At 45.1% G+C, this 19907-nt stretch overlaps 1 protein-coding gene across 3 annotated transcripts in view; it reads right to left on the reverse strand.

Moving 5' to 3' along the window:
- Positions 1 to 5503: 5503 nt before the first annotated feature.
- Positions 5504 to 19907, reverse strand: part of LOC120369612 (cytochrome P450 4B1-like) — a 47966-nt gene continuing 33562 nt past the window's right edge. For all 3 annotated transcript variants that reach the window (XM_039483088.1, XM_039483086.1, XM_039483085.1), the window contains 10 exons: positions 18677 to 18721; positions 16922 to 17049; positions 16339 to 16463; positions 15049 to 15200; positions 14471 to 14577; positions 12348 to 12538; positions 10620 to 10753; positions 8773 to 8837; positions 7995 to 8077; positions 5504 to 5813 (listed from right to left, as the gene is read on the reverse strand). In XM_039483088.1, the coding sequence (XP_039339022.1) occupies positions 5645 to 5813; positions 7995 to 8077; positions 8773 to 8837; positions 10620 to 10753; positions 12348 to 12538; positions 14471 to 14577; positions 15049 to 15200; positions 16339 to 16463; positions 16922 to 17049; positions 18677 to 18721 (1199 nt within the window). In that variant the 3' untranslated portion in view covers positions 5504 to 5644. The remainder of the gene's footprint in view (positions 5814 to 7994; positions 8078 to 8772; positions 8838 to 10619; positions 10754 to 12347; positions 12539 to 14470; positions 14578 to 15048; positions 15201 to 16338; positions 16464 to 16921; positions 17050 to 18676; positions 18722 to 19907) is intronic.

Consider the following 19907-nt stretch of genomic DNA (forward strand, 5'->3'; position numbering starts at 1 on the left):
TTTGTGTATAGATGGAAGGAGGGTTAGGCTTGAGCCTGAGCTCAAACCCTGAGCTTACATGTCAGTGTAGACATACACTAAAACATTAATTAACCCTCACACCCATGGTGAGGCTTAAGCATAAACTCCTGGGTTTGGGGGGTGTTTGGAACAGGGGTTTTGGTTTTGGCCCACTATAAAAATAAGGTCCATTGGTGCATGGTGGACCCTGATCAAGTTACAGATCTGCGGTTTGTCCGTTTTACTGATGGGTAAACTGAGGCACTCAAACACTGGATTCATCTATATTAAGGCCAGAAGGGGTGTTGGATCATTTGCTCTGATCTCCTGTATAACACAGGTCATAGCATTTTACCCAGGGATTCCTGCAGTGGAGGGAACCGTCCTTCCCAGCTATGTACATAGACGCTAGTGAGGATGATAGGCTTGCAGTTGAACAGGGGTGACCTTGATAAGATTGCTTACACAGTGGGGAAAAAAAATCTCTGACCTTGCCCTCTGGTACCCCCAGTGCTCTGATGGCTTATTGAAGCAAATCAGTCACATTCCTCAATGAGTGTGTTTTACCAGAACAGCTACTTCTCTGACCTCTTGCATTAAAGCCCCAGGGAGATATCCTGAAATTCTACAGACATACAGAGCCAAATTTGGTGTACGCAGCCTGTTTGCACCAGGGCGGAATTGGGCCTATAGTGCAAAGAGCAATGAAATATTTAGCGGTTACTTGCGTCCTGTTCTTGTTTCAATAGAAACTGTGAGGTTATCAGCATGAAGATTTCTATAGCCTGGCAGACATAAAGGGCCAAAAACTGAGCTGAAGATCTGACTCAGAATGTGCCTGCATTTATAACCCTTAACCCTCATAAGGGCCAGAAATGTACTTCTAATTGGAAGATGACATGTTTTTCAAAGCATACAGAAAAATCCACACTAAACCCAGAGCCTTGGAGTGACCAGGAAAACTGATCCCTCAGTTACTGAACATAGCAGCTTTCCACCTAGTTGGCTTCTTTGTTTGTTATGTAACTAGTGATAGTTTATGTAGAACCTAAGACAATCAGAGATAATTTGTATTAAAGTCCAAGGGTGATTTAAGTGGTCTTTTCAAGAAGCAGAAGGAATGACGGAGACTGCAGCCAGTCTGTTCCAGAAAGTTTTATTGGGAGCTTAATATTTGCTAGGTATCTCTATGGTTGTTACTCATTTTGTATCTGCCAACTAATTGGTAGCTTATGCTGTATGTTCTAGTTAAATAATACCATACACTTGAGTTTAAATGATTAAAGAATCACTGCCCCTTAACATAACCACAGATGCACTGGCATGTGACTGTTCCTTGGTAGTCACATTTCTTGGATGATTTCATAGAATCATAGACTTTAAGGTCAGAAGGGACCATTATGATCATCTAGTCTAACCTCGTGCACAACACAGGCCACACAATCTCACTCCTGTATCAAACCTGTGTCTGAGCCACTGAAGTCCTCAAATCATGGTTTAAAGACTTCAAGGTGCAGAGAAACTTCCAGCAAGTGACCCATGCCCGACGCTGCAGAGGAAGGCGAAACCCCCCACAGGGCTTCTGCCAATCTGCCCTGGAGGAAAATTCCTTTCTGACCCCAAATATGGCGATCAGCTAAACCCTGAGCATGTGGGCAAGACTCACCAGCCAGACACCCAGGAAAGAATTCTCTGTAGTAACTCAGATCCCACCCCATCTAACATCCCATCACAAGCCATTGGGCATATTTATCGCTAGTAGTCAAAGATGAATTAATTGCCAAAATTAGGTTATCCCATTATACCATCCCCTCCATAAACTTATCAAGCTTAGTCTTGAAGCCAGATACATCTTTTGCCCCCACTACTCCCCTTGGAAGGCTGTTCCAGAACTTCACTCCTCTAATGGTTAGAAACTTTCATCTAATTTTAAGTCTAAACTTCCTGATAGCCAGTTTATATCCATTTGTTCTTGTGTCCACATTGGTACTGATCTTAAATAATTCCTCTCCCTCCCTGGTATTTATTCCTCTGATATATTTATAGAAAGCAATCATATCTCCCCTCAGCCTTCTTTTGGTTAGGCTAAACAAGCCAAGCTCTTTGAGTCACCTTTCATAAGACAGGTTTTCCATTCCTCAGATCATCCTAGTAGCCCTTCTCTTTAAGGCACTTTACAGAGTCCCAAAGAATCCAGCCTGTTCCAGCGCACTTTAGTGTCGCGGACAATTGTGTGTGTGAGACAGTAATGATTTACAATGAGTGTATTTGGAAGGTAGGTGTAACTTGATGGCTAGATGTAGTGTATATTACTTGGATGATAGAGCCATCTCTCCTTTCTGTTAGTGTTCTTTTGTAAGAGGCACCCTTGGTCACAACTCCAGTTGAGCACCTCCTCTTGGTTACTCACCAGACTGCTGTGAGCGAGTCAAGCCGTGGAATCCCCTGGGTGTCCTAAGCCTCCAGAGGCTGAACAGAGTCCAGGCACTGTCCTTATCTTAGGGTCTGGAGTCCTTCTTGTCTCAGTGCCTGCCTTGCGTCCCGAAACATGGAGCCTTCTCCACCCAGCTCTTCTATTCTGCCGTTGGCCGCTCCATCTCCTCTCCCTTTCCTGCCCATAACTACTCTGTGGCTCTCAGACATCTCCCTGTGAGTCCTTTTCTAACCTTTCAGGCCCTTGCTCAAGTGACTCCTAGAACAGCCATAACAAATGATAGACCTCGACTAGGCAACTTCATTGCCAGACATCCTCTGTTCTGACAAACCAGTTTTCCTGGTTGAGATCTAGACTATTGTTTAATATGTTTGTATTTGACTAGAGGACCATCCCAAATTAACAACCCTCTGTTGTCAGCCCTGTCAGGATTTCAGTTCAAGCTGGAGGTAAAGAAGGAACAGAGAACACAGCACTCAAAGCCCACACATTCAAAATGGAGTCTGCTGCTTGATAAAGATATGCCCAGAGAGTCCATAATCTCACACTGAATCCACAAATCGCACAGATTTCCCGAACAGTCATACCCTGACAATCAGTAATCCCCTTGTTGGGGAGGGTGGCGGTGTTGTCTAGTGGCTAGGACACTATATTGAGAGACTTGGGTTCTACTCCCAGTTCTGACACTGCATGACCTTGGGTAAGTCATTTCCCCTCTGTTTCTCGCCTCATCCTTTGTCCGTCTTGTCTATTTAGACTCATCGGGACAGGGACTGTCTCTCACCATGTGTTTATACAGTGCCTGGCAAAAGGGGCTCCAATCTCTGTTTGGTTCTCCAGGCATTAGAGCAGGGGTCCCCAACGCGGTGCCCGCGGGCGCCATGGCATCTTAATGCACCCGCGTCCTGGCCCCCGGGACAGCACTCGCTGAAATGCCACAGCGGCATTTTGGCGGGGACGCATCTCGATGATGCCGCTTGCCGTCGACAAGTGATGTCATCGAGAGGCATTGCTCCCGAATTTCAGCGGGGACGCCTCTCGATGACGTCATTTGTCGACGGCAAGCGACGTCATCGAGAGGCGTCGCTGCTGAAATGCCACCGAAATTTGGCGGCATTTTGGCGGGTGCTCCACCGCCGCAGTGGTCCTTCGGCTGGCGCCCGCCAGCCAAAAAGGTTGGGGACCACTGCATTAGAGGGATGTGGACAGGGCTGGCTCTAGGCACCAGCATTCCAAGCATGTGCTTGGGGCAGCACTTTTCAAGGGGCGGCACTCAAGGGGCTTTTGTTGTGTGTTTCCCCTCCCCCCCCTTCAGCGGCAGCACTCCAGTTTTTTTTTTGTTGTTGTTGTTTTTGCTTTGGCGGCGGCACTCTGCCCTCCCCCCCCCTTTTTATTTTATTTTTTTTTGCTTGGGGCAGGAAGAAACCTGGAGCCGGCCCTGGATGTGGACATTGCATAAGGCCACAGCAAGAGACACAATCGGCCATGGGATGAGAGGCGGGGATCTGAGAGCATGAATCCGAATACATTTATATTGGGAAGCCTCATGTGCTAATAAGATGGCATGAAGATATTTTTAATGCTATTTAATTTATGCATCATTGACACAGCTGTGAAATCTCAAGATAATTTAGATACAAACAAGTTAATAAAAGGGGTTACACTTGAATTTAATCCTTACAAACATTGATTAAAATGCTTGTTGGGTTATTGGGATGCCTGATCTGCCACACACAATTTTGGTCTACGGTGCACAGTCGAAAGTTGTGCCGCTTTGACTATGCCACTAAAGGTAAAGTGGGACAACTCCCCTCCCTTGTGTGGATGCAGCTATATGGGTATAAGTGTACTCTGTACCAGTATAGCTGTTTCTGTATGGGACGGGAATAACTGTATGGGTATAAGACACCTTAATAATGGTGTCAGTGAATCCACGTTAGGGCTTTTACTGGTATAACACCAGCAGTGAAAAATCACACCCCTCGCCGACATGGTTATACCTGGAGAACTTTTCAGTGTAGACCAGGATTTGCACTCTCCTTAATTTAGTTAGCTGAAGGGCTGAATCAGGCCGTCCCATGGCACCAGATAAGCTTTTGCATTGCCCTGAATGGAAGGCAGGGGAAGATTAAAGAGAGAGGCAACTTTTGTGCAACGAACCTGCCATTGATTTATGTCCTATCTAGCAGACGTTTTGGAGCATGAGCTTTCGTGGGTGAATAGGTATTCACCCACAAAAGCTCATGCTCCAAAACGTGTTAGTCTATACGGTGCTACAGGACTCTTTTACAGATCCAGACTAACACGGCTACCCCTCTGATACATGTCCTATCTAGAAGCATGTGGAGTGGCCAGTGCCCAAACAGCCCACCTGGGTCCCGATCCCTGATTGGGGCTTCTAAGCACTCATATAAATAAACAATAATTGTCATTACCGCTATGTAGGGCTTCTTCCTATTAAGCATATCATCGCCCTGGGGCGCAGTGTGGAGGCACACTACTCCAGCAGGAATTGCAGAGCACTCCCTTCCCTTGGTGGACTTACTGCAGTACCCTTTCTGGGGTAAACCAGTACGACTCCCTACCTACTCGTCTCGCTCCCTCAGAGGAAGTGATCCCTACACAGGCGCTGGAAATCTGGCAGGCCCGTGTACAGAGCATATAAGGGGAATGGAAGAGGAAGTCTCCTTACTCTCTCCTGTCCATCCTTCACCCTTTGTGTCAGAATCTAGCCCCTCTGCAAATCTCCCAGAGCTGGGACGCTGTCCTCTCTCTCTTCTGTACAACGCTACAATGATCAATAAAAATACACAGCTGCATCTCCATGGCCCTTCCCCTTGCAAATAACTTTTTAGTTAATCACAAAGAAGAGTTAGAAAGGATACATCTGCAGAGATGAAACACAGTTTAGATTTGTTGGTTTCAGAACAACTTTTCATTTTGCCTGTTATATAAAAGTCAAAATCAGAGCAAAAAGTTTTGATAATCTTGGAAGAATTTTTAAAATTTTATTAAAATGATTTTTTTAAATTCATTTTGTGGGAAATTTTGAAATTCTGTTGTTTCCTTTGCAATTCTGAATGAAACCATTTTGAAATCACAGAATTTCCCGTGAAAGGGAAATTTCAGTTCCCACCCAGCTCTAGTTATTCAATCAAATTTAGATTAAACTCTGTCATGTATCACATTCCTGTCCCAGTGATCTAAGTGTCACTGAAGTTTCTTCAGGTTCAGGTGAATCCCATTCTTGGAGCGCAGGACAGCCTGAGGTATTTTGATGGGGGGCTTGGCTGGATCAGGGGAGAGTTCAAAGCGTAGCAGAGTCATCACAAGAGCCACCTTTATTTCGTTCATGGCAAACCTCTGCCCGATGCAGCTCCTGAGCAGAGAGAAGTGACAAATATTTCATCTCTAAAGTTACCAAAGACACTTAATATAGTAAACAGAGCACAAGAGGCAGCCACTGGAAATACTGCTGGTATTTCTAACAGTATCCCTTATGCTGATGCATTTCAAGAACGAGTATGAGCTGATGCTGGGTTGGGCACCACTGAAATGCAGGAAATGATAGTGCTGTCCTTAGAAACTGGATGTTGATTTGAGAGCAAGCAGGATGGTGGGTTTCCTCTTGCTGGATTTTCTCCATTTGGATGGGGTGACATGGTAGCACTAACCCCTTTGTTTCATAGATTCAAAGGCCAGAAAGGACTATTGCAATCATCTAGTCTGACCCCTTATCTAACACAAGTTAGAGAACTTCCTCAAAACAATTCCCAAAGCAGAACTTTTAGAAAGCAGCAAAGAGTCTTGTGGCACCTTATAGACTAACAGACTTTTTGGAGCATAAGCATCCGACGAAGTGGGTATTCACTCACGAAAGCTCATGCTCCAAAATCTCTGTTAGTCTATAAGGTGCCACAAGACTCTTTGCTGCTTTTACAGATCCAGACTAACACCGCTACCCCTCTGATACTTAACTTTTAGAAAAACATCTAATCTTGACTGAAAAATTGAGAATCCACTACGATCCTTAGTAAATTGGTCTAATGGCCACTTACTCTCACCATTAAAAATGTATGACTTATTTCCAGTCTGGATTTGTTGAGCTTCAACTTCCAGCCATTGGAGCATGTTATAATTTTCTTTGCTAGATTAAAATGCCCATTATTAAATATTTGTTACCGATGGTAGGTATTTAAAAACTGTGATCAAATCACCCTTTAATTTTCTCTTTATTAAGCTAAATACATTGAGTTCCTTGAGTCTATCACTATAAGGCAGGTTTTCTAATACTTTAATCATTCTTGTAGCTTTTCTCTGGACTCCCTCCAATTTAAAAAAAAACCTTCCTTCTTGAATGGTGGGCACCAGAACTGGACACAGTATTCCAGTGGTGATTGCACCAGTGCCACAGAGAGAGGTCAAATAACTTCTCTACACCTACTCAAGATTCCCTGGTTTATGCCTCCCTTTTATGGCCCCAGCATCACACTGGGAACTCATGTTCAGCTGATTATCCACCCAGCCCCTAAATCTTTTTCAGAGTCACAGCTTCCCAGAATGGAGTCCACAGCTCTGTAAGTATGGCCTACATTCTCTGTTCCCAGATACAGACATTTACATTTAGCCATATTAAAACTATATTATTTGCTTGCACCCTGATTAGTAAGCGATCTAGATAAATCTGAAACAAGTAGGAGCATTATATTGCAATATTTTCTTACCTGTTTGGTCCTTAGTAGTAATATCTGAGCAACTTGCAATCATTAATGGAATTTATCCTCACAATATGTGTATTTTACAGACCGGTACCAGAGGAGACTGGCTTGCCCAAGGTTCCACAGCACATCAGTGGGTAAACCAGGCATAGAGCCCAAGTCTCCAGACTTACAGCCCAGTGCCCCTGTCCACTAGACCACCCCATGTCCTAATAACTAATATTATTGTGCAATAGAGCCTACAATGTGCTAGACACTTGGCCAGATAGACAACAAAGGACTGTCCTTTCCCCCAAAGAGTTGACAAACAAACAAGCAGACAGAGGCCAGGGCAGGAAAATAACAAAATAATTTTCTATACCAATCAACAAGGTTCCCTACAGGCAGCACAGCAAAAAGTGGGACATAACACTGAAGAGAAGCAGGGGCCTTGCCGATGAGATCAAGGTCAAACCATGTATAGGAGACCACATTGAAGATGGTATGGAGGTATTGTTCTGACATGCTGTGGATTTAAACAGACATAAGCCTGAGCTGGATCCAGGTCCAAGAGTTTCCTAAGTTAGGGGATGTTTGGATTTGGAGTTTTGCTTCAGTCCCAAATGTTCCTTTTTAAGCACACACTGTTTAATACCTTGAGAGCACGTGTAAAACAAGAGCACTCTGATATGGCACATGGCAAAGACAAAAGGTGAAATTCTGTTCCCCTTGAAGTCAATGGCAAAACTCCCACTGACTTCACGGGAACCAGAATGTCACCCCGAGGTGGGAGTGATTCATCAGTGTCCAGGGAAGAGGATTTTATTTAACTAAAGCGACGTATAGAATTAAATATACTCCACCTGGGTCCAGCTGCAAACGGCAGAAAAGCATAGGAATGGCGTCCAGATGAGTTCTCTGGTGAGAATCTCAAAGGGTCGAAGACCTGCAAAGAATAGTAAAGACACATAGTTATGAAACTATCGCTTAGTTTGGCAACTGAGCTTAGCTAGTAAGGGCCAGATTCCACTCTCAGTTACCCTTGCACAAGCCCACTAAAGGCAAGTAAACGGCCTTATCTTAATGACATAGGGCAATGTGTACCAATGGTTTGGGTAGGGAAAAGGGACGCAATTTCCATCACGATCTCTCTCCATAGCTAACACCTTGTATTAGTATATGGCTCGCAGCTTACAGCAGAGAAATGGCCCCATGCAGAAGATCCTTGAGACATCTACAAACTTCCCAAAATGAAGAGGGTGGGTCTGGCGCAAACAAACATGGGAGGAGTCAGGGCAATGAAAGGTATTGTGTCAGCTTTAGGATTTGACCCAATGCATGGGTGAACCTGGTTCTCTCTCCACCCTTAATTAAAAATTCACATAGAAACAAAATTTAGTTTTGTCTGGACCTCCCATTATCCAAAGGTCTTCACATATCCCCTACAATCTATGGTTAAGTGGAGTCCTCAAACAGCATGAACATTGTGTTGTCTACATACTGCTAGTGAAAAATGGTCATCTACCCAAGGAAAGGGCCTGCTTGCTGCTTCCTGTGCACATAGGAACTTCTCATTGATCCGACATATAGCTATCCCATAGCCAAAAATATCTTATCAGTCTCAAGTAAAAAAAGTAGTACCTCTGGATCGTGCCAGACTGTGGGGTTTCTGTGAAGACCATAAATATTCAGAGAAACTAGGGAGCCTGTTAAGAATCACAGATATAAATCATCATAAGACAGGAAAAACGTGTTCTTGACCATAGTGTTCTGTCCATCTACACAAGTGGAGTCCTGTAAAACTAGATTAGTAACAAATCCCCTTTTGAAGTCCTGTTTTCATCTGCCACCCATGTGTTTATTGAGTAACAGAGTTCCATCAGGGGACCACCTCATTCTTTACTGACTAATAAAACAAAAATTGGCCAAAAATGTCAAAGAATTTCTACAGAAGGTGAAAAAAGTCACTTCAGGTAAGGGTCAGGAGAAGGGGAAATGTTGAGGTAGAGTGGGGGGAAATCCCAAAAGATGTTAGAGATGAAAGAGTCCTGGTGGATGTGCTCCATATCCTTATGAATGCAAAGTTTTTCCTTGTGGTTTATTCTCCTGCTCTTTGTCTTATCTGCTTTTAAATGAGTCCAGTGTTGGGGTCTCCACCTTTTACCTTTGAAGATTGTGGAACAACTTATACATCACCCCACTAGGAATTGACTCTTGGTATCTATTTGTGTAGCTTCAGTGTTGAGGAGCCCCAACCATGGCCCAGGACCCCATTGTGCTAGGTGCTGTACAAACACAGAACAAAAAGACAGTCCCTGCCCTAATGAACTTACAGTCTAAGTATAAGACAAGAGACAACAGATGGAATCAGACAGACTGATGGGGGAGTTCACAGAAGTAACATTCATCAGCATGATAGGCAGCTGTCTCAGCACATCAGCAGCCTAGTTGTGATTTTTTGTAGGGTTTATGGCAAAGGGAGAGTTTTAATGATGGTTCCTCACAAGTGTGAGGGGCAGCATGGCAGAAAGCATGAAGATGCTTGTTGGAAAATTTAACAAGTGGGCAATGGAGGCTGATATCATGGGCTGGCTGGAGGTGGGAGTTGACCTTTTGATACTGAACGAGGGATGATAGGTAGGGGTGAGGAATGTGATGGGTCATGAAGGGCCTACCAAGTGAAGACAAGTAGCTTATGTTTGATACAGTAGAGAAGAGGGAGCCAGTGGAGGGATGCAAAGAGGGATGACAAGGTCAAAGTGACCTTGGTCAAAGGCTGGGAAAATAACCTTTGGAGCAGAATTTTGAATGCACATCAGTGGGGCAAGATTGCATTGTTCAAGGCCAGAGAAAAGGATGTTGTCATGACATGCGAGATAATGAGAGCAGGGCTACAGTTTTAGCTGTGTGGCTGGGTAGGAAAGTCCATTTTTTAGAGCCATTATGCAGAAACAATCTGCAAGACTTAGACATAGACCTGTCTCTAGGTTCTCACATCCAGGCTGAGTCAAAGATGAAGCCCAAGTTACAGGCCTCAGTGATGGGTAACAGGGTGGTGAGGAAAGGAGGTAGCAAAGGTGGTTTTGGAGGGAAGAATAAGAGCTCTGTTTTGTCTATGTTGAGCTTGAGCTGATGGCTAGACATCCACAAGGAGATGTCAGAGACAGGCTGAGATTTTTGTTTGGACAGCAGGAGATGGGTCTGGAGTAGAGAGACAGATCTGTGAATTGTCCACACGGAGATGGTAGTTGAATTTGAGTTTGTGGATGTTCTTGATATTTAGCCTAAATCAAGTATCACACTATTACTCCTAATAATAGTCCCTGTGTCTCTCTAAACAATTCCCCTTCCCCCTTTCATTCTCTGTATATAAAATGCTTTTGGAATGAGAGGTGATATACAAGTGAGAGACATGAGCATCACTGCCATTCATGTACAGGCACACAGGAGCCTAATTAGCATTTAAAGAGGAGATTGACGAAGCAGACCTTTTGGTAAGGTACGTCCATCAACAAATGTTACAGGTGCACTGAGTTCTCGTGCTACGACAGGTACCGGAGGGTAAAGACGAAGTGTCTCTTTGATGCACATGGTGGTGTAGGTCATCTTCCCAAAGTCATCCCTGAAAAGAACCAGAGGCAGAGATTGGGGACAACTGACAATGGCCAAAAAGATATTGTTCATATTTTCTACAGAGATTCACCCAAAGGCAGTGCTGTGACCTGGAAAACAGAAAACTGAAAGGTGAACTTTATAACCAGTAAGTCAAGCAGATTGCAAGCAGATGGGAGTTCTCAGTGTGAGATCCATGGAGGAGGGAGAGCGGTGGGGAGGTACTGCTTATGCAAGCCAAGTAGAGGAGGGAGAGTTCTCCCTCTGGTTTTATAAGAGAAGGGGGAGCTGTTCTCTGCCCAGCTCCCTTAATTTAAAAGGAGCTGAAAGGGGAAGGGTGATTAGAATGGACACACTTAGGCAACCTTCTCTACCTCTCCATCTATAATATATAGAGTTATTAGGGCTTAAGGGAAGTAGGGACCATTAGATCATCTAGTCTGACCTCCTATACATCACAGACCATTAAATTTCACCCAGGTCCCTTTGAACTGAGCCCAGTTGTGCTCAAAAGCTTATGTCTGACTAAAGCATATCTTCCAAAAACATACCCGACCTTGATATGAAGACATCAAGTGATAGAGACTCCACTACTTCCTCTTATTCTTTGTTCCAATGGTCAATCACCCTCACTTTTAAAAATGTGTCCATTTTCTAATTGCAGGATGTCTGGCTTCAGCTTCTAGCCACTGGCTCTTGTTATGTCTTTCCCCAGAGCTCTTTAGTACCTGGTATTTTCTCCCCATGAGAGACACTGTAATCAAGTCACCTTTCAATCTTCTTTTTGATACACTAAACAGATTGTGGGGGGGAGGGGAGCGATCTAAGTTAGGCAACTTCAGCTACGTGAATAACGTAGCTGAAGTCGACTAACTTAGATCGACTTACCATGGTGTCTTCACAGGGGTGAGTCGACTGCTGCCGCTCCCCCATCGACTCTGCCTGCGCCTCTCACCAAGCGGGAATACAGGAGTCAACGGGGGAGTGCTCGGGGGTCGAGACGTGATAAATCAACCCCTGTTGGACCGCTTGCTGCCTGCCGATCCAGTGGGTAGTGTAGACAGACCCTAAGTCTCTCATTGTAAGGCAGTTTCTCCAGCCCTTGAAGAATTTTGGTGTCTCTTTTTAGCACCCTTTCCAACTTTTCAACAACCTTTTTAAAACATGGACACCGGACCTGGATGCAGTATTCCAGAATCTGTCTCACCAATGTTCTGTGAGGAGATGGGACAGATGTCTCATGTCAAGCTGCAAGTGCCATTCTGTTTTGTGAATGCTATTTTTACTGTAAACTGCTATGTGCCCTCTGGTTTGTACTATGGCCTCCATCTTGAGTTGGGCCACCCAGGAGGTGTTGGGAGAAATCCTTACATCTAGCACAGGGGCTAAAAATGGGAAATTATCAAGAATCATCAACCTTGATGGTTCTCCATTCAAGTGGGTTCACCCCAGAACAAAAGGCTGCCTGCAGTCCAGAAGAACTAGCTTTCCTAGTTGGGAACTGGGGGTTAGGTGGAGAGACAACTGGGGTTAATAAACTGATCACCTGATAGGGGTTTCAAAGTTATTTGGGAGGTCACTTGAAAGGAAAATTAAGTTCTCACCATTGAACAGTATCTCTGTCTCCCAGAATCTCTTTGATCTCTTCCCTGCATCTCTGCTGGTGCTCTGGGTGCAGGGCCATGCAGTACAAGAGCCAGGAGATCCCACTAGCCGAGGAATCGTGACCTTCAAACATAAACGTTTCCACCTCGGCACGTAGATCTTCATCGGATAATCCAGCTCCATTTTCATCCTAACAACACATGGCTTCTATCAGGGTTTCATGGGCTTTCCCAGGAAAGAGACATGAGGTTTCCTGCTGCTCAGAGCTTAAGTGACAACGTGTTAGAAAGGAAACCCTGGAGCATTGATCCCAGTGGGTCAGACCTTCCCTTTAGGTTGGGGAGAAACATAAGGAACCCTGCATGTGAAATGAACTCCTGTGACGCAGACAGGTACAACTGCAGTCCTTGCTGTCCCTCGAATGCAGATACTGCTTCCTGCTGGCTCCCTCTGGAGGACAAGAAACCTCCTGGAGGGATGGTGATTAGTAAGGAGGAAGCTGGGACATACTTGTCCCCTCCCCCTTCACTAGCCCATGGAAAGGGCATGATGCACCAAGGGAAACACATTGCATCCCTTAGAAGGGATATAGCAGTGGACTTACTAGTACCCCCATGCACAGTGCAGCAGGGGGTGGAAATTTCTCTCTCCTCCCAGTGCTTCCCCAGCCTAACACAAAGCTGAGCTTAAATCAGGGGTGGGCAAACTATGGCCCGTGGGCCACATCCGGCCTGTGGGACCGTCCTGTCTAGCCCCCAAGCTCCTGGCCCGGGAGGCTCACCCACAGCCCCTCCCCCACAGCATCAGCTCGCTCGCTTTGCCGGCGGCACAATGCTCTGGTCAGCTGCCCTGTGAGCTCCTGGGGCAGCGCAGCTGCAGAACCCGGCCTGACCCGGTGCTCTGTGCTGCATGGTGGTGGTGGCAGCGTGGCCCGGCCCCAGCTGGGCGGCATGACTGTAGCGCCGCCAGCCACCAGTGCTCCAGGTAGCGCAGTAAGGGGGCAGGGAGCGGGGGTGGGGGTTGGTTAGAGGGCAGGGGAGTTCGGGGTGGTGGTCAGGGGCGGGGGTGTGGATGGTGGTGGGGGGAATCAGGGAGTTGAATAGGGGCAGGGGTCCCGGTGGGCAGTTGGGAAGGAGGGGAGGTTGGCTGGGGTGGTGGGGAGCAGTTGGGGAGGGTCAGGGGGCAGTCAGGGGACAGGGAGACGAGGTGGCTGGCTGGGGCAGGAATCCCGGGTGTGTGTGTCAGGAATGTGTGTGTGTGTCAGAGGGGAGGGATAGCTCAGTGGTTTGAGCATTGGCCTGCTACACCCAGGCTTGTGAGTTCAATCCTTGAGGGAGCCACTTAGGGATCTGAGGCAAAATCAGTACTTAGTCCTGCTAGTGAAGGCAGAGGGCTGGACTCGATGACCTTTTAGGGTCCCTTCCAGTTCTACAAGATAGATATATCTAGGGAGGGGTTGGATGGGGCACACAGGGGACAAGGAGCAGGGGTGTGTGGATGAGGAAGGGGTCCCAGAGGAGCCATCAGTAAACAGGGGGGGTTGGATGGGGCAGGAGTCCTGGGGGGACAGAGAGGAGGTGTGGGCCGCGCCATGAACCCATCCCATAACCAGCCCTCCATACAATTTACAAAACCCGATGCGGCCCACAGGCCAAAAAGTTTGCCCACCCCTGGCTTAAATGGTATGCACAGTCCTGCATAATTACATTGCAATGATTGGGTGGCAGAGTTAAAATGATCATTTCTATAAAACGATCACTCTTTCGATCTACAGGAGTCTGCTTATGTCTTGCCAGTGACTATACTTTATATAAATGGGACTAAGTGTGGTTTATAACCCGGACTGCACATGAACAAGGCTTCAGCGTTTGTGTGGCTTTAACTATAGATACAAGACTCTGTATATTGCCAAGCTCTGCAGCCACAGAGTTGGGGCAGAACCCATCCCTTGCGTCAAAACTATGCTTCTGAACATTGATGAAACTGGACAATCAATGTTAACCTTTTCCCTGAACAAACAATATATTTTTGGAAGCTGCTGTCCACAATGCCCGGGCCTCTCTCAGTGCTGCTACTCGAAATGCTCACATACTTGGCTCCGATCAGTTCTTGCAACACTCACTTTAGCACTCAGAAGGATGTCCAGAAAGTCCAGGTGGTGCCTCCTCTGGAGCTTTTCAAGCTCTCGCTCATCTTTAAGGGACTCCTTTCTTTCTCTGATCACTCTATCTGCATCAGGAAAACATTAAAGTAATTATATCCCATTCGGAGCCATATGTGCACTGTGATTCTCCAGAATCCCAGCAGATCCCAAAATACCCAGGAACCAGAATTCTTTGATTCTCATAATTTCTGAAATGAGACAGATCACTCTGCATGGCTTCTGGGGGATGTAAAGAATCTGGGCCACAGCAGAGCTGCCTGAACTACCTACACCGATGGGCGCTTCTCCTGTTGGTGTAGGTACTCCTCCCATTGATATAGCTACTGCCTTTCAGGGAGGTGAAGACCTCCCGTTGACTTAGGGCTGTCTACAGCACAAGTTAGGTCAGTATAATTACCTTGCTCAGGGGTGTGGATTTTCCAAATCACTGAGTGACATAGTTCTACCAATATAAGTCTGTAGTGTAGACTAGGGGTTTATCATGGAGCCTGGCACAAATCCTTAATGAGAGGTGAGAAGAGGATAGTAGGAAATACCTGTATGGTGATGTGCTAATTTGCAGGCCTTGCGGAATCGACCCCCTTGAGAACTGAGCCAGTAAATGAGATGGTTGTGATGCAGGGGGGTCTGGATTCTCTGATACACCATCAAGCTGAGGTCCATGACCGTTTGGATATATAAGTTGTCACTACAGAGAGTCAAGGGAGAGATGGATAAAGACAGGGCAGCGAGTTTGAGCGCATTGGGGGAGAGATTGCAAAGATTTCAGAATTGTTGATTTTAATGGCAAGTGTGTGGTTAGTGCAAGACTGAGCTCAGCCAGCATGACAGCAATGTGAACAGGCGGGAATGTAGCAGACTGCCTCAGAGAATGGACTTTTCCTTCCAAAGCATTCAGGCCAGCCTGCAAAAGGCAAAGCAGCGTTCCCGGGGAATAACTTGAGTGTTTGTAGTTGAATGTCTTGAGTTTGCAGCACTTCTGCCTGGCCTTGCACCCCCAGTGTAAGTGTCTGATAAGCCACGTGCCCAGTCCTATGTGGTGCCAAGTGCCCTCAGCTCCCCTTTATTGCAATAGGAGAGGCAGGCACTCCGTGCCTTCCCAGTTCAGGCTTTTGGGTTGTGAGACTGCGGAACCAAACGTCACTAGTCACATGAAAACTTAGGGCTGATCTCGATCCCATTGAATTCCATAGCAACCCCCCCACTAACTTCACCAGAGCAAAATCAGACCAGGGGTGCTGGAACAATTTGTACAGTGGGGGTGCTGAGAGCCATTGAACCAAACTGTAAACCCTGCATATAATGGAAACCACTTCAAGCCAGTGCGTGCAGGAGCACCTCCAGAACCCCTAGTTCCAGCACCTCCAGATCAGACTCATTATGATTTTAGCTACTCTTAGATCTGAATAGCTGTATAATACGATTGACTGTATAGGAAGCAGCTTTCTTGGTTTGCCTTGAAACAATGCCCCTTGTCTCAGTTAAACAACAACAATCTCACTTTTGTTACCACCCCCACCAAACAACACTGAATTCTCATAAAGATCAGCTGGTGGCATCAATGTATTAATAGCTTCTGCATTTAAAAGACACCAGCACGTCTAGCTCCTGAGGCAGGCTGTAAGAGGTGGTGAAGTGGGTTCTAGCACCCCTGATCCCAATATTCCCCTGTGTTAGTGACATGAAGATCAATAGGCTAATGCATCCACTACTTCTATCACATCTGTGTAGTTCCCAGTTCGGACACAATTGCACCACACTGAATTTAAAGTCATTTAAGGCCAACAAGGACTTTTCATCAGGATTTGACACCAGCCTGTACTGACCTGTCAGTCTGGCAGTTGCTCTGGTAACTGAAGGCAGATTTCATGATGATGTCGAGAGTCATCAAGCTGACATGTTCAAAGAGCTCCACTGACTTATCCTGTGTGATCAGCTGTTCCCATTTATCCTATTGGAAAAGAGTAATGAGAAGGGAGGCATTTTCTTGGCAGTACAGAATCCTGGTTACAGCCATTCACTTGGGTCTGGGCCACCTCCTGCATCTGGGGATGTTGGACCTGTGGGCAGGTGGCTGTGATCTTTAACAGTCCAGCCAGTTTCACTGACAGTCTTCAGATTAAACCCTGGGTTGCATGGGAGGCTGAGAGATGGCAGGAGCGCCTTTAACAGGGCTCATTGTCTGCCAAGTCATCACAGGTCACTCTGTGGAGATGTGCAATGGGTGAGCATGGGCTCTCTTCTGCTCACTGTGCTACACTGCTGCAGCGCTGGGAGCCGACCCAGCATGCACCAGGGAGAACATTCTCAATGTTTTAAAATCTTTCTAATCTACTAGGTAAAGGTTCTTAAATCAGGAAGGAGCACTAGGAGGTTTGAACTCATGACAGTGCCAACAGCCGTTCCTACCAGCATCACATGGACAGAATCTGCCATCATGGTCACGTAAAGTTTCAAAATATCAAAGTGAAACCCCGGCGTCAGCAGCCTCCGATGCTGGAACCACTTTGGCCCATTTAAGATCAACAATCCTTGCCCTGTGGAGGAGGACAATGCGAAAGGGCTGGTTAGATCACTTCCTACTAAGCAATGGATCATTTCAGGTGCCATGATACAATCCAGCCATAATATGAATTAATATCTGCTCAGTTCTATCCAGTGTATTCATCAGAAACATGAGAATTTTTCTTTAGCACATCCATACTGGGTCAGACCACTGGTCCATCTAGCCCAGTGGTTCTCAACCAGGGGTACGCAGAGGTCTCATCAACTCATCTAGATATTTGCCTAGTTTTACAACAGGCTACATAAAAAGCACTAGTGAAGTTAGTACAAACTAAAATTTCATACAATGACTTGTTTACACTGCTTTATATACTATACACTGAAATGTAAGTACAATATTTATATTCCAAATGATTTATTTTATAATTATATGGTAAAAATGTGAAAGTCAGCAATTTCTCAGTAAGTGCTGTGACACTTGTATTTTTAAGTCTGATTTTGTAAGCAAGTAGTTTTGAAGTGAGGTGAAACTTGGGGATATGCAAGACAAGTCAGACTCCTGAAAGGGGTACAGTAGTCTGGGAAGGTTGAGAGCCACTAATCTAGCCCAGTGCCCTGTCTTCCAACAGTGGTCAGTGCCAGGTGCTTCAGAGGCTATGAACAGAACAGGGCAATTATGCAATGACAATGTCATCTGCTCCCGCCCTCTGGCAATCAGAGGTGAGGCACACGAAGAACATGGGGTTGCTTCCCTGAGCATCTTTGTTATTAGCCATTGATGGACCTATCCTCCATGAGCTTATCTATTTCTTTTTTGAACCCAGTTAGACTTTTAGCCTTCACAACTTATCCTGGCAATAAATTCCACAGGTTGGCATTGTACTGTGTGAAGAAGTACTTCTTTTGCTGAGTGACATCATTAAACACCCTTGATTTCACTTACAGCTTTTTGGAAAACCAATTTTTTCCCCTTGTGAGAAATTTCAAATGAAAAATCTTTGTTTGAAAATTTCCTGTGGGAACCAAACCAAAATTCTGTACTTAAATGCAAGCTTTCAATTTGTTTCGACTTAAAATGTCATTTTGTTTCAACTAAAAGAACCAAAACAAAATGATATTTTAAGACAAAACACAACATTTTCCACTGAGAAATTTCCTGCTGAAAGCTGAACAGTTGTGTCAGAATTGATATTTTTCCACACACATTTCAGTTTCAACAAAGCCATATTTTTTGAGGAGAAAACGTTATGTACCAAAACGTTTAACCAGGTCTAATTTCAATCCAGACAAGGAAATTCAAGGTTAAGGCTCAAAGATAATCTGATACGTGATGTTTTTCACATATTACCACATAATATCATGTGCAAAATATTGTATCTAATGTGCTCTCAGCTAAACCTCTGAAATATCTAGTTACAATGATGACATGAGTAAAGGGTTGGAGCTTAACCCCCATTTCTTAATCTGAACTCGGATTTCCCCACTTTCCTGCATTTCAGTCCCACCTTTCCAGTTACTGTCACAGTCGTTTTTGTGTTAGCCATTAAATGCTATCGCTCTGTATCTATGTGGCACAACAAATGGTGCAGCTTCCCTCATGAATATCACCAGCAATATTGTTACATGAGGTAAATGAGAATGAAATATGATAGTACAAACCAATCCAGGGAACCAGGAAACTGTATGTCACAAGAGACTTAGGGTCTGTAGAATTCAATAGAGAAGAGAAATATATTATTAGGGTAAAATGATACCGAAGGTGAATAAGGTGCTACTCATGGTGAGTAAGGCATCAAAATCTGGTCCTATGTTAGTCAAACAATTATGAGAATTACTTCTAAGCTTTAATCATGTTCTCGTTAGTAGAAAAATCTGTATTGGGAAGGACAATCTCCATACAGGAAAACTCTGACATTTTATATCAAGGGTTAATAAATGTCGGACAGATATTGTAATAGGTGTTGTTATAGGGGGTTATAGCTACATCAGAAAAAGGCACAATAGATGGCTCTAAGCAACCTACTGACCTCTTGGACTCCTCTATAGCAAATGACAAGCCATTTTCTAATGCATCAATTCTCTCTAATCGTTGACTATTTATAAATGGTGCCTTAGTTAAAAAAGGTGACCACAATTCTCCCTATTTAGAGCATGCTCTTCTCCTTCCTTCATCCATCTATCCAGATTCATTCCCATCACCATAGTATCAGAGCACTGGGGAAAGACCAAATTGGGTTGGTTATTCTTAAAACCCCTTCCAATAAATATCACACCTCCCCTGATTTTCATAACTTGAGAGTTGCCCCTAAGTCAAGTCCCATCTGCACTAAAAAACCATGACTTGAGTGTGGTGGTGCTTTCCGCTGAGTCACCTTGGCCCATCGAAGAAGAGGCTACAGCTCTAGTGAACACAACCTGTCATTTTCCAGGTATGTGCAATGAGCCAACAACCTTTCTGGAGTGTGGGCAATACAGATTGAAATGGACATTAAGGGCTGCCTTTTCAGACTGGTCTAAATAGGTCTACCTTTGTCCACCCACAGAGTTGCAGGCATAAATAATTGCAGGCCCTGTGTAGCTGGTGTAAATCACGTTCAGTGCTTGGGCTTCAGCACTTATTAATTGCTCTTCAGTTGGAGAACGATCATTTTCTGTGTGAGTATTGAAAACAGTTGATCAAAATGCTCACAAAATACACTGATTTTCATTCTGTGCCACTTTCCATCTTAAAACAATGGATTTTCTATTTAATGTGATAAACTCAGGACAGACAGTTGCCAGAGGGGGGGGGGGAGGAGTCAGTCCCAGAGGGTTAAGAGGCCCTCCTCCTTATCAACTGAGAGGCAACTACAGGTCAAGCAGGTTCAGCTGAGAAAGGGTTACCAAGGTA

Source organism: Mauremys reevesii, linkage group 8 (genome assembly GCF_016161935.1).
Source record: "Mauremys reevesii isolate NIE-2019 linkage group 8, ASM1616193v1, whole genome shotgun sequence".
NCBI classification, from domain to species: Eukaryota; Metazoa; Chordata; order Testudines; family Geoemydidae; genus Mauremys; species Mauremys reevesii.